Source organism: Pelodiscus sinensis, chromosome 17 (genome assembly GCF_049634645.1).
Source record: "Pelodiscus sinensis isolate JC-2024 chromosome 17, ASM4963464v1, whole genome shotgun sequence".
NCBI lineage: Eukaryota > Metazoa > Chordata > Testudines > Trionychidae > Pelodiscus > Pelodiscus sinensis.
In genome coordinates this window covers 24,789,253-24,811,252 of record NC_134727.1, presented here as the reverse complement: position 1 = coordinate 24,811,252, position 22,000 = coordinate 24,789,253, and the positions used below count along the sequence as shown (strand labels likewise).

The 22,000-nt window shown below is 46.7% G+C and overlaps 1 protein-coding gene across 5 annotated transcripts in view; it reads right to left on the bottom strand.

Moving 5' to 3' along the window:
• SEPTIN8 (septin 8) overlaps positions 1-22,000 on the bottom strand; it is a 79,368-nt gene that overhangs the window by 4,777 nt on the left and 52,591 nt on the right. For all 5 annotated transcript variants that reach the window (XM_075900343.1, XM_075900342.1, XM_075900341.1 and 2 more), the window contains 5 exons: positions 11,180-11,341; positions 7,462-7,558; positions 5,908-6,076; positions 5,510-5,642; positions 4,114-4,304 (listed from right to left, as the gene is read on the bottom strand). In XM_075900343.1, coding sequence (XP_075756458.1) covers positions 4,114-4,304; positions 5,510-5,642; positions 5,908-6,076; positions 7,462-7,558; positions 11,180-11,341 — 752 coding nt within the window. The remainder of the gene's footprint in view (positions 1-4,113; positions 4,305-5,509; positions 5,643-5,907; positions 6,077-7,461; positions 7,559-11,179; positions 11,342-22,000) is intronic.

Here is a 22,000-nt window from a genome sequence, read left to right as displayed (position 1 = left end):
GAGAAAATGTTTATTACTAAACATATTATAATTTGGGCTTGACAGAAAACTTTTTCCATCCAGGGTGAAAAAATAATCTCAAAATTTTCATCAGTTGACAAATCAAAAACACTTTTTTGTTTGGATCCATCAAAACATGTGAGTTAATCAAAACATGTCAACTTATTATCTTAATTTATGATAAACAGTTTTTTAAGTAAAATTTTGAAAGGAAAAGTAATTTTGTTTAAATAATGTCAAAGGGGAATGTTTCAACAATTTCAAAATGTTTTTTCCCAACATCTGTTTAAGTCAAGGAACTCAAACTAATCCTTTCTTGCAAGTAGCATTGGATTTGACAAATCAGCATTTTTTGTGAAAAAATATTTTATCAAAAAATTGCCAACCAGCTGTGATTATCCCATTGCCTGCATGGGTAGAAAAAGGGGGGACGGGTTGAGACATAAGGCTACATTAAGGCTCTTCCACGCTTCCTCCTATCTCCAGATGTACTTGCAATAATGGTATTATAAAAAAATAAAGGATGAAAATACACTCCAGACAAAATATTTAAAAAATGTACAGTAAGAGGGAACAATGGCAGTCCAAGGGGAGTGAAATCTTTTCTGGCTCAAGATTCTTACATTCTGTACCATGCAATCCTGCTTGAACAGAAATCATTTTGCTATTCTGTACCAACAACAGTCTGGACCTTGCCCTCAAGTGTATTGTCTCAAAATGGCTTGTTGCAAAAAAGGTGACTTTTTCAAAATAGCAAATTGAACCTGGAATCTGTGACTCAAGCTAGAATCTTTCTGGTTTTTCAGTCATGGTGAATACTAAAAACCCCACAATAGGAACCTATTTAACAAACCTCTCAACACACAAATCACAAAAGAATCCTGCTCAGTCTCCCACCAGTGCATTCAGAAATATTTAAATCAACCAGAATTAATAGTCTGTAATTTAGTTTGACTAAATTACAGACTATTTATTTTACTCAGTTAAATCTTTACTCAGACTATTTTACTCAGTTAAATCTTTTGTCATTTTTACAGAGTTCCATTTCTGACTGTAACCACCTTGGAATGACAGTGGCAAACCTCAGACTATTCAGTCATGTGCTAATGACAAGAGTGTTTCAAATCACATCTCTTATCGACTGTTAAATAATGACACATATGGTATCTAATTCTAAATGGAGAGTCAGAGAATGCATCATGGATGAGATGCGGACCCGCCCAGTGTACGGCCACCAACGCTACAGCTGAGAAATGCAATTAGCTCCCAGCCCATATTCAAATCAATTAAGTAATAAAGTGTATGTCATTTAGCATGTTTGTGTTTTTTAATGACATAATAAAAACTGCAAAATAATTATCGAGAGAAGCTGAAGCAGCAAATGTCATCCAGGATTTCAATGCTGATTTTAAATGCAGCCTGAATTTGGGGGCTCATTAAACAATGACAGGTTGTGCAGGTAGGCAGGCTGGCCTGCAAACTCCCCCTCACAGTTCAAGGTAGTTCCCTCTTTATCTGCAGCACCATGTTCTATTGCATTGACTCAGGCAATTCTGCTGATGCAGCTCATGAGGAGATGCAACTCAACCTGTTATTCCTGTATTGAGATGGCTCTTGAATAGGGCTGGATAACAAGGCCATATTGTGTTCTGCTAAAGATGATTAATTATAACTCCCAGGTCCTGAAGGCTGTATCATCAAATCAACACACTAAGCTGTGAATGGCCTTAACTACATCTAGTAGCATCCTCCACTCACAAGATGTACAGGACATTATGCAACACTCATTGTCACAACAAAGAAGGCTATTTAACCATTCACTATACCCAAGGGGGAGTGTCAAGTCATTCCGGTCTTAAAGAGTCTTTATACTGTAATGGCAGGGTCAGATTCTGATCTTTCTTACATCAGTTTCAGTTTTCACAAGTGTAAATGAAACAGAATAAGGCCCTTTCTTTGTCCTTTGTCTAGCAAGCACTCGGACATTCAATCATTTTCATGCAGAATCACTGCTGACATTTCAAAGCCCAAAATAAATATAGGCTAAAGATCTCAGGGATGCACAAGCACGTGGGCCATAGTGTGTGCTACATTGGAATGAGCGATCCTTTGGTTGTAATATAATACTGTATTTTATAATCAGCTCTTGCATTCCAGCTGCAGGGAGGATGTGCACAATGCATGCCCAGCAGAACCAGAATTGGTTTTTACTGCATAGGTAAATGTTAATTCAAAGTAAGCAATAGACGTGGTATTCCCTGGGAGGAAACAAACTACTACAGAAGTGCTAGTGCACAGTAGTTATCGTGGGGACAATATATTGGTTTGTAGCACAATATCATAGGCAATCTCAAAAGCCATGTTGTCAAGAGTAAACTTGAATTATCGCTACATCTGATATTTTTATTTCCATCATTAAAATGATCAAACACCATTACCACCAGTCTACTCTGGGACTTATGAAACAAAGAGAATACTGAAGTTCCTCTGTGCCGGAAAAAAGTGTAAGAAGTGAGAACAGCAGAGAAATGTAGCAGTTTGGAGGGTAACCCCGTTTCCATGTTGTTCCCAATCCTGCACTTGTTGAAGACGGACTTCAGTGGGAGCAAGAGCAGGCCATTTGTTTCACTTGCTTTCTCCTTTCCCATCACTCGCATAGGGCTATGGTCTGAAAACCTTTACTGCGACTGATGAGCACCCTCCCGGCAGAAGCACTACCGCTGAACTTAATGGGATTGCCCAAGAGGCCAGTCACAAACGTATCAGAGTCGGGCCCATGGGGTAGAAGAAAAATCATCCTCGTATCTAAGGTCAGTGATTCAAAATTGGTAGGAACAAGATCCAACGGGCCATAATGCATTCACACCTGCCTTGCGGGGGCGGTGCATAGGGCAGAATGTGGGGACACATGGCCCTCACACCATGGGTGGGAGGGCAAGGAGCTGGCCAACAGCCATTGGGGCCACAGTCCCCAGGCATCCAAGGAAAACAGTAGTGGGGAAGGACCGGCACCAGCAGCAGGGGTCGGCCCCCTACATTCACCAGCAGTAGCAGGGAAAGCAAAGCAATGCTGCCACAGCTTGTTCTGCTCTCCTGGTGCTCCAGGGTCAGGACTAGGAATGTTAACAGGTACCAATTAAACTGTTACCTGATAAGCATCACCCTTAATGGTTAATCGGAACCCTGGGAGCAGCTCCCTGCCGGTAGTCCAGCTGGAGTGGCGCCCCTGCCCTCTCCCCTTTAGTCGGCTAAATGGTCAGACACAGTGTAAACCCCACATTTAACCAATTAAATGGTATTTTACATCCCTAGTCAGGATTGTCCCTGCACTTGCCTGGGGGAAGTGGGCTGGGGCCACATTGCTTTGCTTCCTCTGCCACTGCGAGTGCAGGGGCCTGGACCCCCACTGCCAGTGCTGGCCCCCTTGCCCCACTATTCCCCCCAGCTGCTTTGGCAGGGTGGGAGCAAAGCAAGGGTGCGGAAGAGGAGGGGAGAGGACAGTGCAAGGGTAAGGTAGGGACGGAGGGGGATTGTCCCTGCCCTTTCCTGTCCCTCCACCCATGTACTCCCTCAGCAATTGCCTTTGCTTCTCCTCATCCTTAGCTTTTAACTCTTTGCAGGCCAGAAAAGCCAATAACCCTTCGGCATCCTACAAACAGTCCCCAACCCTGCAGCTCACAATAATGTTACTGCACTGCAGGCAGCCATGCCTGAAAGACACTACACTTTTGGGTACTTCCTCTTCCCTCTTCCAGGAAAGTGGCAACTCATTTCTCTAAGGCTAACCATGGTGAGCCAGCGCCTTGAATTGGCCATCGAGCAGATGGTCACAAATGTCCCCTGACTCTCCAAGTCTTAATAGACAAGTCCACTTCCTCTTCAGGCACCAAGGCTTCTACAGGGGACAGATATAACCTGACCCTTTTGAGGGGATTGGAAGGATGCTGGCTTCTGATTTAGAAAGCCCCCCTGAATTTACTAGTTTTTGCAAAATGCTCGGGCAGCTACACTGGTGCAGTGCTTTGCTGTGTTTGTTTCTTTGGCAAATGAACAAGCTGTTGGAAGAATAAAATAGTAGGAATGGCCGGAAAAGGTTGAAGTTAAACCACTTACTTTTTCTTGTCTTTATCCTTCTTAAAGGGCTGTTGTGAAGTCGCTTGCAAGGACTGAGACTGCAGGGTTTCAACAGCGACTTTTCGCCTGTTGAAGGCGTTCATCTCCTCCTCCAAATCCCTCCTCTTCTCCTCCACCTTCTTCTTCTCTTCCTGATGTATCCTCTTCAAATGCTCAAACTTTTCATGTAGCTGGTAGAAGACAGACCCATTGAGCCAGAGCATCCCCAGCCTACTGCTGGGGGCTACCCCAAGTCCCACTTCTCACCATGGACCAGTATCAGACTCTCGCTGCTGTGCAGAATCCCACTGAGGTCAGAGAAATTCAGCACAGGACTAAGGGGCTGAAATTGCTGACCTTGCTGAAGGACAGGGGCCTAAACTACCTGTGTTTTGCACATAAGCAGCCTTTTTACATAAAGGGCAAGACAACGTGACCTGCTCAGCATTGTCTGTCTTGATCTCTCCTTCTAAAGAGAGGAAGGATGGCCTTACGTGTAGGGCACTGGATGAGTGGGGTGGCCATCTCCTCTGAAAAGCTGTCCTTAATTTTTAGACGCATAAAAATGGCTTTGCAGCAATGTTCCCTGTAAGGTATGTGCTTGGATGGTCACTCGGGAGAGATTCAAATGCCGCCCACCTGATTAGCAGGGCGCCCACAGCTAGGTTTTGTGTTTCTACTAGAGGTGCACATTTGCACATGCCTCTGTGCATATATAAATTTTATTCTGCACATGGATGGAAAAGATTAGAGAGAACATTGCTTAGGAGGTCCCTGATCCTCAATGACACTTATGCAATTATTGCTATTGTACTGGAGAGGAGGCACAGAGAGTAACATTTTCAGAAGAATCTAAGCCCTCATTGGCTTGCAGCTGGACTTACCCTAAGGGTATGTCTATACAGCATTTTGCAGTGAGTCCCCCAAACGTGGATCAACAGACTCAGGCTAGCCAGGACTGCACTAATGCTCTAAAAATAGCTGTAGAGATAGTACTTTGCAGTTGCAGGTTGGGCTCTGCTACGTTTCAGAATCCGAGCTCCCACTCACTCCTGCTTGCTCCAAAATGCTGGGCAGACAAACCCTAAGGTGGCCTTCCAAATGTCATCCTCTGTGCCTCTCCCCCTCACCTGTACAAGGGGAATAACTTCCTACCAAGCCAGCTACTGGGGAGATAAATTCATTCATGTCTGTGAAGTGTTCAGATCCACATAAGCTTCTAGCTAGATACCACTGCATGCATTTGGGACCCTGGCTCAGGTGCTGGGATTTGCTACAAGGGGAGGCTGTTACTTTACTGAGAGCACAGTGCTCAGCTCGCATCTTTCAAATACTCATCATACTTCATCCACCTCTGCACGTGTGGGCCCATCTCACAGGCCTCCGACACACCCACCTCTCTTTCCTTCTCTTTCAGTTCCAACTCTGTCTCCTTGACTTTGTTAACAAACATTTGCCTCATTTCTTCCTCTTTCTTCTGCAGCTCACCAAGGAATTCTTTTCTTTTGGTCTCGTAGGTTTCTTGAAGGCTGGATCGAAAGCAAATGAGATGCTATGGCATTACTCGATAGTGACTAGCAAGGCTACACCCTTCTACATGGCTTGAAGGCAGAGGGAATGGGGAAAAGAGAAATAACTCAATCAGCAGAGAGATTATCAATGTTAGCAGTTCTCAGTGGAGGGGTCTCGTGTAGCAAGCTCTCTGCCCAAGGGGGTTCCAGCTGATGGAAGGTTTGCAGGCTCAGGAGCGGAATGCTACTGGAAATAGGGTGGGGATACGGAAAGGTCACGCACCTGAAAGGCTGGCTGTCAGGATCTGTGTCCTTGAACCCCATCTCCTCCAGCTTGCACCGTCTATACAGTTCATAGTGGCGAGTGTGAGTCTGTTCCCGAAGATCTTCCATGTTGACGCGGATCAGCATTTCTCGCAGTTTCACGAAGTCGCAGTGACTTTCGTTCTCGACTGAACAGAAGGGAAGAAAGTCAGCAAACGTGGGGTAGGGGGGTTGGAAGGAAGGGACACAACAGGACTGACTAACCCCAGTGAGGTTCTCTCTCAGGGAATTTGTACCACTGGGGCAATGAGCTAAGTTTTCCAACAGGAGAGCATTGCGGAAAGAGGGCTTTTCCCTTCCAGAAGAATCTACCGAGGCAGGACTCTGCTGCTGACAAGGGTGCAAGTTCTAGGGCTAGGACAGCATTTCTGAGAGCGAGGGGTCCTGAGCACAAAGGAATTAATGGCTGTTCAATGAGAGGACCTAAGCTCTGTTCCCTGCAAGATGAGTGTTTGGGCAGCCACCCAGGAGAGATTCAAATGCCACCCAGCTGATTAGCAGAGCACCCAGAGCCAGCAGCCTGTGTCCCGACTGGTGGTGCACATCTGCATATGCCTCAATGCACATAACATTTATTCCGCACCTGGATGGAAAAAATTAGAGGGAACATTGCCTATGAGACTTGGTGCCTTGCACACACTGCTAACCATGGAAATAGGTGTCACCAAAGGGAGACAGGACGAGCACACAAGGGTGGACAGGGGTGATTTTGTTACCAGGCCTTTGCCATAACTCAGGGAACAGAGGAAATAAAATCCAGGAAAATGCATTTCCTTTTAACTCGGTTCGATGCGCCGTTCTGAGCTGTTACTTCGCCAGCATGGGGCTGAGGGGAAAGATCCCACCCAGGCAGCACAGCACACGTTTCGAAAGGGGCTCCCAAAGGAGCAGCGCTCGAGGGAGGACACTTGTACTTCCCCAGTCGTCCTAGCACAGCATGGAGCGATCCCCTCCAGAAACACCCTGAACAAGTCAACACACACTGAACTAGGGAGAGTCACAGTCCCTCACCCAGACATTCGGCACGGATGAGAGAGAAGCAGAAAGAGCCTCGGGAGCAGCTGGAGTTCCCACCCTGCTCTGAGACGAGTTCATGCACATTGTAGAAAGCCAACTCTCCTTCCAGGGGTTGAGTTTCCTTGGTGACAACAGCTCATTGTAAATTTTAGTCCTGAACATGGGCTGCTCCTAAGGTTTTCCCTGCTGGAACCTCTCCCTCTGCTGATGCCAGAAACTCAGAACCCTTTTCCAGCCTGGTTGTAGCACAGCAAATGCACCTGCTGGTATGACCCAGCTGTAATCACGCCACAGCTTCAGGCAAGGTTCAAGCGCCTGATAAACTCGATTCAACAAAGCAGCCTTCAATGGTGATGCAGAGTCCTCGGGTCTCTTGCCCTGGCACCCAACACACAGACATGGTGGCAGAAGGGAGACGTGCAGGAGAGAGCGTGAGCATACACTCACAGCGAGGGAGTCCCAGCCCTGCAACGTGCCCTGCGGCTGACATCCTTACCTTGTACCACCCCCCAGGGGTACTGGCGAGCTCTCACCAGCTTGTTTCCAACTTTCACTTCCTCCGTGCTGCCAACAACAGCAAAGGGCAGATGAGCCTGAAACAGAATCAGCCCAGGGGATTCAGTGCACACACGAGAATCTCTCACAGGCATCAATCTTACCAAGCTGCCATGAGCCTCTTCTAGCCAGGCCTTCAACATCATTTAGCCTCAAGCACAGAATCTTCATGACTCAGAGTGAACACGATCTGCACTATGAAATGGTACATGGCATCCTGCATGCCCAACGCCTGCTTGCCATGGAGCTGACAATGCAGCTTGGAGCCAGAGCCCTGGCACGGCTGGAGCCAGAGCCTGGCACAGCACTGAGAGATTTTGTTAATGCCGTGGACAGTTTCTTCCAAATGACAGCTGTTCCCAGCACATCAAGTGTTGCTGGCTTTGCCTGGCTCTTCCCTGCCAGATTGTTCTTATTTATGTAGCACCCCACCGTGCTAAGACCTGTCCACATGCATCGGACACTTTACACCTAAGTTTGAATAAAGACACTAATTATCTTACCCATTACAAAGGTAGCTTCCCCAATTATCACCTCTAATATCATTAGCTCACAGACATTTACCTTCCTCGCCCCCATCCCTCTTCTGTTCTGAAATTTGATTTGTCCTTTTCATATGTGTTCATTTTTTAAATTTTATCCTTTGGTATATATGGTTGTGACAATTTTCTTCCACTATTTGAGGAAGTGGGTCTGGCCCATGAAAGCTCATCACCTAATAAACCAGCTTGTTAGTCTTTAAAGTGCTACATAGTCCTGGTTTTTGTTTCATACACACAAAGACATTGGTTAATGGTGATTTGCACAGCAGCTCACATGAAGGCACAGGATGGGGCATTTGTAGGACACATCACACGGTGATTTTTTTAGTGTCCAAGCGTGTGCGGGTGGGGGCATGTGGGTGGGGATGGGATTGGAGAAATCACAACACGTTTAGGGAACATGGCATCAAGATGACATCAACAGCTTTGTAAGTGCAAAGCTGGCTCAGCACACGCACTGTTCTCTGGACACAGTCCGCAGGGTGGCTCCCATCTTCCCTTCTCCCGCACAAGTGACTGAATGTCTCCTTACATGGAGCGCTGCAGGCACAGTCAGTGTCTCTGTCCCACCCCAAGGCAAATATCAAATTAGAGAACATGTATTTCATTCTCACTGCCTCCCCTCCCATCACTGCTTCTTTCCTCTTGTGGTGGCACTCGTGCTGGAAGTGGGAAAGGCACGGTGCAGTAAATGCCGTGATAATTACTTGCCCACACTAGGGATGTGAATGGTTACCTGATTAATTGATGGAACAGCCCTCTGCCCACTTCAGCTGGGTCGGAATAACCCCATCCGGCTAGGCCTGGCCGGAGCAGCCCAGTGTGGGTGAGGAACACTCCAGCCTGGCCGGAGCCGCCAGCAGTTAATGTTTAACCAGTTAATTGATTAAAAGGGATTTTACATCCCTAGTTGAGTGTTTCTCAACAGTGGTGCGAGTACCCTTAGGGGTACTTGAGAGAAGTCTGGGGGGTACGTCAACACAACTGAAATTTGGAGAAAACTGAATTTTTGTTTTAAGCTTTACAGCATTTTATTATTTTTCTACTTTTTACACCCAAAAATTTCATCACCCACCCGGCTATGATTAAGTTGTTTAAACAAATGAGTTGCAATGGTAGAAAAAAATTGTGTGTGTATGAAAACTAGGTACCGGGGGTACTTTTTTTTTTTTTTAAAGGGGATACTTTATAAAAAAGGTTGAGAAACACTGCCCTCATCCACACACATTGCACCCCCTTCTGCCGAAGTCGCAGACAGCTCATCTTACCCAAACACCAGCACATGCAGGACTTTATTGTGATAGATACAAGACAGGTTCGATTACCCCGAGGTCTGTCAGCAAAGCTCTTAACAGTCAATGGGAGCTTTGCCAGAAAAAGGTGCACAGAAAACACTAGGAGCTAGGTATCATAGCAGTAGCCAGACAGGTGGGTATCGGGAATGTTAAATTTTGATTAGTCACCTAATCGAGTAGTTGATGGAAATTTAACCGACCACTCGATTAGTCGAGAAGAAGGGGGCGCTTGCTATCCTAGCTGCGCCTCTGCCTTTGAAATGTAGTAAGAGCTGCCCGTGGTTCTTACCACATTTAAAAGGCAAAGGTGCAACAGTCGGGACGGGTGTGAGCAGGGACTGCTTGAGTCTCTGCTCACCCTGATTTCCCTGCTGTGCCATTTGCCCTGCTACGCCTCTGCCTCCCCTGCCCCTCTTAAGCCAGCTACCCCCAGCACTGGCTCCTGCTTCCCCCTCCCCTTGCTGCCTCTGATACAGAGCCTAGGCTTATTGGGTAGTCAACTAGTCGCTTATATCCCTAGAAGGTATTATATTCCCAGTTACAGCCTGTATCCAGAGTTCGCCACACTGTTAAACATACTGCAGTCTTGGTCTACTTCCCAGGGATTTCAACAGGGAGGGGCTAGCAGACGTCCTTAACTAATAGGAAGAAGTAGATTCAAAAGTAGAGCTCACAGGGAAATGTTCCCGCTCTCTCGCTCTATGAACAATTTTGATGAAAGCAAGAGAATTCTCATTTTCATCAATATTTTTCTGCATTTTTCAGGGTTTTTGTGTTAAAAAAAAATTAGCCACCAAACCCAAAATAGTTCAACCAAGGAACCATTTTTGTTTCATTGTTTATAGTTTTTTATACCACAATTTTTATAGTTTTTGGTTGTCAAACTCGCCAAACTTCCACCCACTTTGTTTTGTGAGGCCAAAACATTTAATCAAAAATGGAATTTTACTGTGGAAAAAGCCACTTTCAGTTTAAAAAACAAAACAATTCAGATGAAAAATTTCAACCAGTGCTGCACAATTCAGATTTCAGATAGTCCAGTTCATGAAAATTAGCAAGACTTGCATGTACTTTAATCAGTGCTGAATTTGACCTAAAAAATACCACAGCAGAGTACAATAGTTTTATTTTAAGTTGGGCTCAATGTATTTGGCTTCTTTGTTTCAGGAGATGGTCAACTAGACCTGGCTGGAACGTCTCATTCAAAGTTTCTGCTCCCAATCATGAAAAATGAGGGGATTTTGTTGTTGTTTTTTTAAGAAAGAGATGATGAATTGTAATACAGTTTCCTGTTCCAAGTGTACCGAGTCTTCCAAAAAAAAAAATCTAAAAAATATTTCAGTTTTCTCCCCCTTGCCAACTTTCCTCTATTTTCTCCTTATTTCATGTTGCTTCTGAAAAAGGATGGGAAAAAACCCAAACCTCAAAAACTGGACACTTTTCTTTTTCCTCATCCCACAGGCAGAACATTTCTAATTTTTTCTAAACATTTAAAAACAAAAACATTGCAAAATGTATTTCAATTTGCTGCAAGCCCAGCCTTGAAATGTCAGCACGCAATTTATTTTAGAGCAGAACGTGGCCTCTCTTAAGAGCTGAGCAGGGCCTCTCATACGTAACTGTCACACACTAATTAAATCCCTGTACAGTGATGTTTAAAAGCACAAGCAAAATAATGTCTGTCTCTCTCTTTAGCAACAGCCTTTAAAACAGTTCTAGTATCCACACAGCCCCTTCAAGGCCCGTTGTAAAATGTACCTTTGTCCAAGAGCTCCCTTTGTTACAATATTCAGAGGTAATGCAATAAGTAGTATGGACTTACATTCATTACGGAGTTGATCTCTGCAACAGCTTCGTCATCCGTGGGAAACTGATAGATCTGCACCCCGTTGCTGACCAGCTCACTCATAATCTTTATCTTAAACTTGTGCAGCTCGCTCTTGGAAATGGTGTCTGCTTTGGCAATGATGGGAATAATATTCACCTACAGTGAGAGTAGGGGAGAAACCAAGGGAACCATTACAGCACAGATCTGGGAGCAGTGAACATTGTCCCTGGCTGAGCAGCAGTTTGATGGTTTTAGATCCACTAGGGCAGCGCCTTTCCAACTTCTTCTCTCATGACCCAGTTGAAGCAAATTGTTGATGTCTGAGACCCAACGTAATTTGTCAGGGCTGGGGCAGCAGGGGCTCACCCATTTAGTGGTGCAGTGGGGGTGCTAAGGCAGGCTTCTGCCTCTCCTGATTAGGGATATAAGCGACTACTTGACTATCAGATGAGCAAAAGCTTATCAGATAGTCAATTAGTTCCTCCACTAATTGCTTCCCCACCCCCGCTTGCTGCCTCTTTTAGAGGTAGCAAGGGGTTGGGGGAGGAAGCAGGAGCCGGTGCTTGAGGGAGCCGGCTTATGCTGGTCCCTTCCCCCAACACCATCTCCGCTGGGGACAGGAGAGGCAGGGGGTAGTGGGGACCGGGCACAAGCCAGGAATCAGCTTATTTCCAACTCGCGCCCAGTCCCTCACACTATGCCTCTGCTTTTTAAATGTATTAAAAGCCTACCGACTCTTAATACATTTAAAAATCAGAAGCACAATGGGGGGGCTCAGTATGAGCCGGGGCAGCTGATTCCTGGCTCGTAATACATTTAAAAGGGTCCAACGGGCTCGTAATACATTTAAAAGGAAGAACTGCAGCAGGGTTAGCTTCCGGGCCGGGAACTAACCTCACTGCGGGTCCCCTGCTTATCGACGGAAAATCCGCCGACTAGTCAATTAGTTGATTAAATTTAACACCCCTACTCCTGACACCACAGACCATGCTGCACCCCAGAAGCAGCCAGCAGCAGGTTCTAGCCGATAAAAGAGTACGGAGCTAGTGCTTGGGGCAGGGGCAGTGCATGGAGTCCTGTGCACTCTCCCAACCCCTCCACCCCCCACTTAGGAGTCAGGCCTGTTGCCGGCTGCTTCTGGGGCACAGCACAGTCTAGGGTGCAAAGAAGAAAAAAAAAAATCAGACATTATCCTGAAAGACCCTTTTCCTGGTTCTAGGCTTAGTTCAGGCAGCACTGGGACAGGACTTCATTAGTTCCTGATAGGGGCACCCAAGATCAATGAAGCTCATATTTTTGCTCTTCACTATTGTCTTGTTTAGGCCATTTCAACCCAGTGCTCATCCTCTGAAATATTTACAGAAAGCCCGAAACCCTCTCTTTGTTCAAGGGGAACAGCGGGGACTCGCTGTCAGAATCTCTACAGCAACTTATCTTAACATGTGTTAAAACTCTCCTTGAGTGCCACACTGTGTGTGTCCTGCAAACAGAGTGATTGACTGAGAAACAACACCCAGCTGTGAAGTGCCAGTGTTCTCCCAGTGGGTGTTGCTTAATAGTGTTTTCACATCAGCGGCTCAGCCCCAAAACAAACACTGTACAGCTACCTCACACCAGGCTCCTCAAAGCCATTTCTCACAGCTATCCTAAAGTCTACAGGGAGTGTGAGCCATTCACAGTCACTTGTGTAGCCCCTTCTAGCAACACCAAGAGCCATTTTTACATTTGTCAGGTAGGGAGCCATTTCATTATCATCTAATACTGTGGAGAGCCGGGTACACAAGGCAGTGTTCAGGTTAGACTAGGAAGTCCTCTCTTGTCCTCTGGAGGTCTGGTGAAAGAGAAAGCACAAAGGGGGAGCAAGGAGGTATAACTGGAGGTGGGACACGGGGACAAGGAAAGGCAGCAAGTTTTAAGTGATTTACAACGTCCGGGGGCTTTATAGGCCACGACTGGAGGTGCTGTGTGTCTGTCCCTAGACCACACACAATCTGGAGGCTGCTGGAGTTGTGGGGGAAGGGAAATTAGCTTGCAGACCTGTCTGTACCCTCTGGGGGTCTGATCCAGGAGGTGGCAGCTGATGGTGGTGAATGGCAAGTGCTCCCTGAGACGTGGGACCTTTTCCAGCAAGTGCTTTTGTAACCTACACACCTACTGGGTGTGGTTCACTGTCCCATGTAGTGGCACACAGACCACATGGATGGATGGAAGGAGGGAGGGAGGGAGGGAGAGAATGAGTTTGCTCTAGAGCAGGTTTCCCAACCTAAGGTTTGGGACCCAAATATGGGTCACCATTACATTTCAAAAGGGTCGCCAAGTGTCTCCCCAGGTGGCTCTGTCTCTTCTCCTCCCCCCGTTTTTGAATTGCCATGGGTCACCAAGTCTTCCTAAATTGTCAAAATGGGTCCCCATCTGGAAAAGGTTGGGAACCGCTGTTCTAGAGCTTTAGCTGAGAGCCACCTTGCTTTTAGCTCAAGCAGTTGAGGCTCATGCCCTAAGCTCCAGAAGTCCCAGGTTGAGTTCTGCCTGTTAGCGTTACACTTTTAAATATTTTCCCTCTGCACGGAAATGTCAAATTCCAAGTTACAACCCACCACTGAAAAATTCTGCACTGGTTTTATACTCAAAAGAGGGAAACAAGACTTGAGACAAATTAAGGGAAAGTCTGATTTGTCAACGAACGTTTTTCTACTTCTCGCATTTTTGACCTACAGAGGTTGGAGTTCACCAGTGCTGGCTGGTCTATCAAGGCCCATTAACACAACCCCCTAATGGACTAACTGGAGTCAGAGGCAACAAGTCCTCTTCTTCTGACAGCATTACCTAAGCTCAGCCTTTTACCTACAACAATGCAGCAGGTAAAGGACCCCACACATGCCCTTCTGCTGGGGATGAGGATGCAGAGATTGTGTTAACAGCTGTTTCCCCCTTGTATTTTCCTGGGCCATGACCCTGCTCAGATGAAGTGAAGACCCAGGCTCCTAGGATTTGGCTCTAATCCCCACTGATCAGATTCTGTTTCCCTTGAAGAGGCAAATCAAGTAGACTCCTCTGCTCCACAACGTAAGATCCCATGTGCTTTTCAAACAGAGGGTACATCCCACAATCAGCACCCAATACAAATATGAATGCCAGCAATTAGCTAACAGCAAAAAATGCCAATGGACAATGATGTTTCAGTTGAATTAGTCTTGGATTACTCTGACTTTCCCTGACACCTGGCAAAAATATGTACAGCTGTTTACAAAAAAAGAAAACTGCATCAGGAAGCTATCAGAAAGCATCCTGTTACAATGATTATGCCCCCTCCTTCTCATCACTTTCCAACTAATGACCCATACGTGAGGCCTGGATGAAAAGAACTAGGCAACCCCCCTATGCACTCTTCCCATCCCCTTCTCTTTGTCTAGTCCTTGCCCCCACACTTTTCCTTCTTGACTTAGATCTCCTTAGTTTTATTATTATTTTGTTTTAATACGTGTCAAAAGAATCCCTGTGCCCGGACCATTGTTAATGCACAGGAATCTGTGACTGTATGAGACCTTAGACTTTTCTGATCTACAGCCCTTCTGTACTTGCTTTATTTGTTGGCTTCTAACATTTGTTTGGTTTGTTATAAGAAAAAAAGATTGCAAAAGTCTAATAAATCAAAACCAACGACAAAACAAATGGTGTTTCAAGTGCTGTTGAACTTGATCCATCCACTAATATACATCATTCCTCTTACAACGGCCTTCATGTATCTACTCGCAGTGTGAAGGACATCACCCCAATCAACTGATACACAATTTAGCTAGGAGTCAGAGCCAAAGTCTCATCTCACTCCTAAGTTTATAAAGCCAGCATATGCACGGGAACGCAGCTGAAACAAAAAGAGATTTCTCTTTCCACTACCTGAGTAGACTAACATCACAACATGAATCATGATTTGCATATGCATAAGGTTTTTGGTCAAGGATTCTACAGTGATTTGCAAACAATAATTGAGCTGTATAGAACCCATATGTGGTTAAGTGTTATTCCCATTTTAAAGATAAGGAAACTGAGTCATGGACATTTACCATCTCGTTTTCAGCTCCCAATTAAACCCATGTGTGCTCAGCACCTCTGTAAAATCAGGTCACAAGTGTCTGAAGTCACTGGCAGAGCTAGGAATTGGATCCAAGGGTCCCCATGTTTCCACACTGCTGCTCAAATCTTTACTACGAAGTCTGTGAGAAGGAATGATTATATGTAGGGGTGTTAGATAGTGGGTAATAGAATAGTTGACTGACCATGTATGAATTCTTACCAGTTAGTTGACTATTCTATATCTCCAAGGGAAGGGCTGGTAGCTACTGCAATCCAGCCCCGCTCTTGGGGAGCCCCCTGCCACTCCACGCTGCTGCCTCTTGCAGGGTGCCAGGTAGGAGTCAGTCTGCTAAGGAAGCCAGTTTAAAAACCGGATTTCCTCATGGACCAGCTGCCTTCCATCCCACACTGCTGCCTCTGATACAGAGGCAGCAGTGCAGTGTGCCAGCAGCCCCTTCCATGGGGTGTTCGAGTTCCCCATGGAAAGAGGCTGCTGGGATAGGGGAGGCTGCCACGAAGCAGTCTCTGTCTGCAGGGAGGTTAGATCCTCTGCGGGTACAGGCTGCTGCTGCAAACCTGCCCCCACTTCCCTGCACTGCTGCCTCTGAGGAAGGCAGCAGTGTGGGGGGAGAAGGCGGTACCACACAGCTGGTGCTGGGGGGAAATGGCTTTTAAGCTGGTTCCCCCCAGCATCAGCTCCTCCCTCCCTCCACTTGCTGATAGATAGAAGCAGCAAGCAGGTGGAAATTTGAGCAGTCAACTAGATTAACTGATAAGCCTAGGCTTATTCAACTAGTCAACTACTCATTCACATCCCGAATTATATGTAAGGGCAGCTCTAACTGAATCATTCTGATCAAACTTCTACTTCCCAGGCCTCAGAAGTAAAGTTTTCTGAGATCGAATGCCAATCCCCTTCATGCTCATTTTTGATGCGATCCAGGTAATCACCGTGTATTCAGAACTCCTATAAAGGATGTAATCTTTACTCGGATATGACTGGCTCATTCTAAAATGTTAAACCTTTTATTCCAAAGGGCTGTAAAGCGCTTCATTTAAAACCCCTGCAAAAGAAGGCTGGCCCTTGGTCAAAGAGGACCCCAGAGCAAAACAGTAATTGTCATCTCTCACCTTATCCCCCTCCCCCCCAAAAAAGGGGGATGAATGTTCTCTTCTAGCTCCAATGGCATCTCACATTATTTTTTACCCTGGAGGTCACCCAAAAGATCCCACAACTTTGCTTTTTCTCTGCACTGGGTTGCTCCAGTATAATAAAACGCAGACCTAGGCTTACAAAGTATAGTCTACTATATATTTTAGAGAGTTTGTGAGTGATCAGTCTGTCTGTCCGTCTTAGAGTGTTTTTGCTCAAGAACTCTTCCTAAACAGTAAGAGCTAGGACACCAACTTTGGCATGCAGCTTCCTCTTATCATAACTTAAAGCCAGGTCTGAGTTAGGTTGTGCCAGGACAATGGGGCATGTGGGGAATAGGACTGGTTCACATCAAACGGAAAGGAAGGGGTGTGACAGTAGGAACTATTATAGTCACAAATGACCACAGGTGGGCAGCAAGCTCCACTGCCCTGGGAAGCAGCCGCTGGCTAGCAGCACGGCCCCTGCCACCCTGGGGAGAAGCCGGTGGGCGGCCTGTGTGCCCCACCCCGGGCCAGCCCCACGGAGAAGCCACCAGGCAAGCCTGCATGCTACTGCTCCCCACCGCCTCGCCCCCAGGCCAACCCCAGAGAGTAGCCATCGGGTAGACCAAGTGGCCCCGCCACCCCAGAACCCAGGCAATGCTGGGTAAGTCTTCTAATACTGAATAAGCAGGAGCAAACTACCAGGACACCAAACAGGTCTGGCTATTGGGGGTTGCTTCAAACGCATTCTGCGGAGAGTAAAACTTCTGTACCTTTGAATTTAATCTTCATTAAAGTGCCACTGTACCAGGGGCATAGACACAGGTGGGCCTAGGAGGGCCACTGCCCACCATTTAGCATCCAGCTCTGCTCCAGCCTCAGTGCTGGCCCTGTTCCTCCCATCCACCCCCCCATGTTCCAGCTGGGGAGCAGGGTTGAGCATCTGCCCCACTCTTCCTGCTCCATGCTCCAGCAGGAGAGTGGGGTCAAGGGCTCACCCCATTATGCCCTCCTGGTGCTCCAGTCGGGGACTGGATCATGGGGCCATGTCCCACTCCCCGGCTGGAGCACTGGGAAAATGGGCAGAGCAGGACAAGCCTCCATGCCCCAACTGGAGCACCAGGCAGAGCAAGGCCAGGCCCCTGCATAGCGTATCCATAACATCCCTCCCTGCAAGGCTGGCTGAAGGGGGTAGAGGGCAGCCCAGATCCCTTCTAAACCCTCCCCCTGATCCCATCATTACACCCAAAGCCAAGTGTCCCACCCTAGCTATGCTTCTACATTGCACCCTGCAAAGGGTCTGTGGGAAACTGTACCTTTTTATTCCTCCTGTCAGTAAATCAATAAACATGAACAGGTTTTCCTACTCTGGTAGAAGTGAATACAGTTTTACTTATATCCACACTCCTGTTTGCACTCTAGAGTCCCCACAGCTGGATTCTATTCTAGCTTATGCGCACCACCAACCAAACTGTCCACTAGGGATGTGAAGGACTAGTCGATTATCCGATAAGCAAATGCTTATCGGCTAGTCGACAGGCTAGTCAGCTAGTCTCTTCCCCCCTCCTTGCTGCCTCTATCAGAAAGAGTCAGCAAAGTGGGCGGGGAGAGAAGGGGATACTACTAAGCATCAGTGCTGCTTGGAGCCTGGGACCAGACCCAGGCTCCACGCAGCGCTGCTGCTTTGAAACGCCGCATTCAGCCCGGGGACTCCCCTGCCGGCCCCGGGCTCCGTGTGGCACTGCTGCTTTGAAATGCGGCAGGGAGCCTGGTGTCAGGCGTTTCAAAGCGACAGGGCTGCATGGAGCCTGGGGAACCCCAGGGCTGATGCTACACTTCGAAGGAAGAGGCACCCTATCGACTAATCGAATAGTTGATGCAAATTGCATCGACTATTCAATTAGTCAGTCAATAGTTAACATCCTTACTGTCCACCAAGTTCCAGTTACACCTGGTGATCCCCACTGAAGGAAGTGGAGTTATACAGCAGTCACTGAAAACAATGTCTGGGAACGCACAGAAATAACTAAGGCCCAAAGTGGCCTGCAGAACCTTTCTGACATGCAAGACATAAAGAGTCCACCTGAGATCACTGAACTCAGGCAGGGCAAGCAGGTACCTTTATCTTGTAAATGGAGCATGCTGACTGGGAAGAGATGATAAACATAGAGCCACAAGATGCCAGTTTTACAGAGTCACTTTTTAGGCCAGAACAGCACTTTAAATGAACAATTCAGCATGCTTATCTGTGCCACAAGGAGATGGTTTTTTTTTAAAGTTCTTTTCTTATTTTTCTACTCACACCAAGGGAAAAGTTAGGCACATTTCAATTCAAATATGCCTCTGTTTAACAGACATCCAGTCATCTATTATTTACCTAACATCCAGCTTTGAAGATGTTTCTGGTTGCCTGGAAGTAATTAGACACAGCAGACAACAGCTGGCCATGAGCTCAGCTGCAGAACAAATGTGGTATTACGGCAAGATGGACAACTTCATGCAAAAAAAGCCGTAGCCCTAGAAAAATCTTGAAAATTCCGTACCTCGAACAAGACACATTATTAAAATCAACATAGGGAATCAAGACTACATACCCACGACCTGACATCACCCTACTGACATGATACAGTAGAGGTATGACAATCGGATTGCTACCAAAAAACCTCAGGCCTCTTGTTAAGCAAGTCTTAGAACTCAAACCAATGTAGGATACAAAGCCTATGAGAGAAAGAGGCTACACTAGTGGGAAAGAGGCAGGACAAACTCAGCAGACCTGGGCTTTGATCCCTAGCTCAGTCATAGACTTCTGACCTTGAACTTGATCCTCAGAAGTTCTCACTGACGTCAATACTTGTGGTGATTAAATCTTTAGTCTCTGATTCCTCAGTTGCAAAATGGGGGTGAGAGCATTTACTAGTCTACCAGGAGGGTGCTGAGAGGCTAAATTAATGAAAGCTTGTAAAGCACTTTGGAATCCTCGTATGAAGGATGGTGAAATGCAAAATATCTGTACAGGCTTGGATCCAACATAAGAAAGATCACCAGCCACCCCTTTGCTAGTCATCTAAAGATGCTGAATTCATCTAAGTAGTTAGCCCGTTGAATATAAACCCATGTGCTGCAGGTTTGGGGAGGCGGGTGCAACAGAACCACCTCAGTGTAGCTGAGCCACATGGGAAAGTAAGGATGTTAAACTGCAGAGATCTGGCTAATCGTGCAGTAGGTACAATTTGTATCGACTACATGATTAGTCGATAAAGGGCCATTCTACAGAGCCGTAGCTGGGAGCTGGCTTGAGCTGGAACTTCACAGTCCTGGCTCATGCTGGCTCTGGGAGCCACCTGCGCTGCAGCGCTGCATTTTAAATGTAGTAAGAGCCCATCGGCTTTTACTACATTTAAAACGCAGAGGTGCAGCATCCCGGACCAGCGCAAGCTGGGACTGCTCGGTCAAGTCCAGCAGCCCCTGTTCATAGTGGCCAGGGCTGGCCGTGGCTAGAGGCTGCCACAGAGACGGTGCTGGGAGGAACCAGCTTTTAAGCCGGCTCCCCCCAGCACTGGTTCCTGATCCCCCCACTTTGCTGCCTCTGCAGCAAGGGCAGGAGGGAAGTGAGTAGTCGACTACTCCACTCAACTACCCAAAAAGCTTATTGGGTAGTTGAGTAGTCGACTACTTGCTAACATTCCTATGGGAAAAAATACTTCTCATCTATGCCCAATTACAAATGGTTTATTTTGATACTATCCTGTGAAAGTAGGGGAATGGGCCCATGATGATTTTCCTGGCTTCTATACTACCCCACTGCAATCTCCACCCCAACTCCCTTTACCCAGATGCCCGCCTGACCTTGAGGACTCCACTTTCTCTATTCTATGCAGCAGAGTCCTTTTAATCCCAACAAGGTTTGACCTAGGATTCCTGGGGGGCTTAACCCCCAATTTCATCATGGGTCATTCAGGACGGGGCCTAGGGTAGCTCCACTCTGGGGTTCTCTATCCCCTCTGGCCACTTCTGTGCCCAGTGATTGAATTTTAACCACATACAATTTATTGACTAGGTTCTGTCATGTGGCTGAGTTGGAGTGCTGGCTTCTCCGCACTCGCTTGCTCTGGGGACCTGTCAGTCCCAGGAGTCTGACACCCCTTCAGCCTTTCCCCTTTCTCCTGATACTGAGAGAGGGCCAACTAAAAAAAGCTTTAAGTTTCAGTAAGGGGCCAAGAGCCCACTTACACAAAGGTCAAGTTACAAAGGCTGTAGGGAGGAGTTAAGGGAAGGGAATGCCCAGGGAAAGGAATACAAAAGCTTTGTGGGAGCACTACAAAGGGCTCCAGGGAAATCACACATGGGCATTCTTGCAAACATACTTTAGAGAACATGTAACGTTGGCATCATGCCAGGAGACAGAGTTTATTAGGGGAAAGTTTTCAGATGCCCTGCAATGTTAATGGAACAGTAGGGGGGCTGGTACAATCTGGATGGTGGGCGTGTATACAATGGAAATCATTTCAACCCCAGGGGGTGCAGCACCTACATAGCAACTCCAGTTACAAGCCAGAAGCCAGCAAGCAGTGCAAAATAAAACGCAGCCAGCTGCTGGGGCTAGTGTGGGACACAGAGAGCTGCAATCTCCTTCTAGTTAATGTCTACACCAGGGAAGGTATCTGAGCCACCTATAGTTGGACTGAGAAGTAGACTTTAAAAAGAGATTCAGCGTTTCCCTGGTGACTGCAGAGTCCATGCTGTAGGGATATCACCTGATCCTGAATGGTGCTGAGTCCAGAGATAGAGAGAGATGACTGCCCTCAGATTGTAATAGTTTCAATCAGACTGCACAGAGGAGAGCTTCAATATTAGGCCCTAAACTTACAAAGCTAAAATCATTTTCCTGTGCCCTGAGCCATATCTGAGCCCAGGCATTGAAGGACCTGCCTCCAATCCTATTAGATTTCACAGCGAAAAATCCCATCACTTTTCTAGCAGAGCCAGCAGGGATCTATTTCTTTTCCCCCAGATAGCGCTAGAAGATGGAATTTAGAGGGATGTATATTTTAAACTGCCACAGATACCTGTGGGTGAGGTAATATCCTTTACTGGACCAACTTCTGTTGGTGAGAGAGGAACGCTTTTGAACCAAACAAAGCTCTTATTCCGGTCTAGGAAAGGTGTCACTGTTAAATGGCAGCAGGAGGAGACTGTTCGGCATAAGTAATTAGGACATATTTTAAGAGAGCATTCAAGGTAGAGTGTCCTGTGAACAACTCTGCAGTCATAGGACAAAAAGAGGGGGTCGGTGAGTTACAGATTGTAGTAATGAGCCATAAATCCAGTATTTATCTGTTCAGTTCATGACTTCTGGCATTGTGAATTTAAGCTCCTGGGCTCGACTGCTTTCTGCCAAGTTATTCACCCAGCTCACAGGTATTGAGGTTTTTTGTCTTGTATTGTTTTCTGTGTCTATACTCAAGAGCATAGTGATCGTCTGGTTTCACCCACATAGTTGTTACTGGGGCATTTAATGCAGTGGATGAGTACACACGTGCTTGGATAGACCCACAGATCATGAAAGGTGTGTTGTGGAGGGTGCTGATTGTTATAGCAGTGGAGATG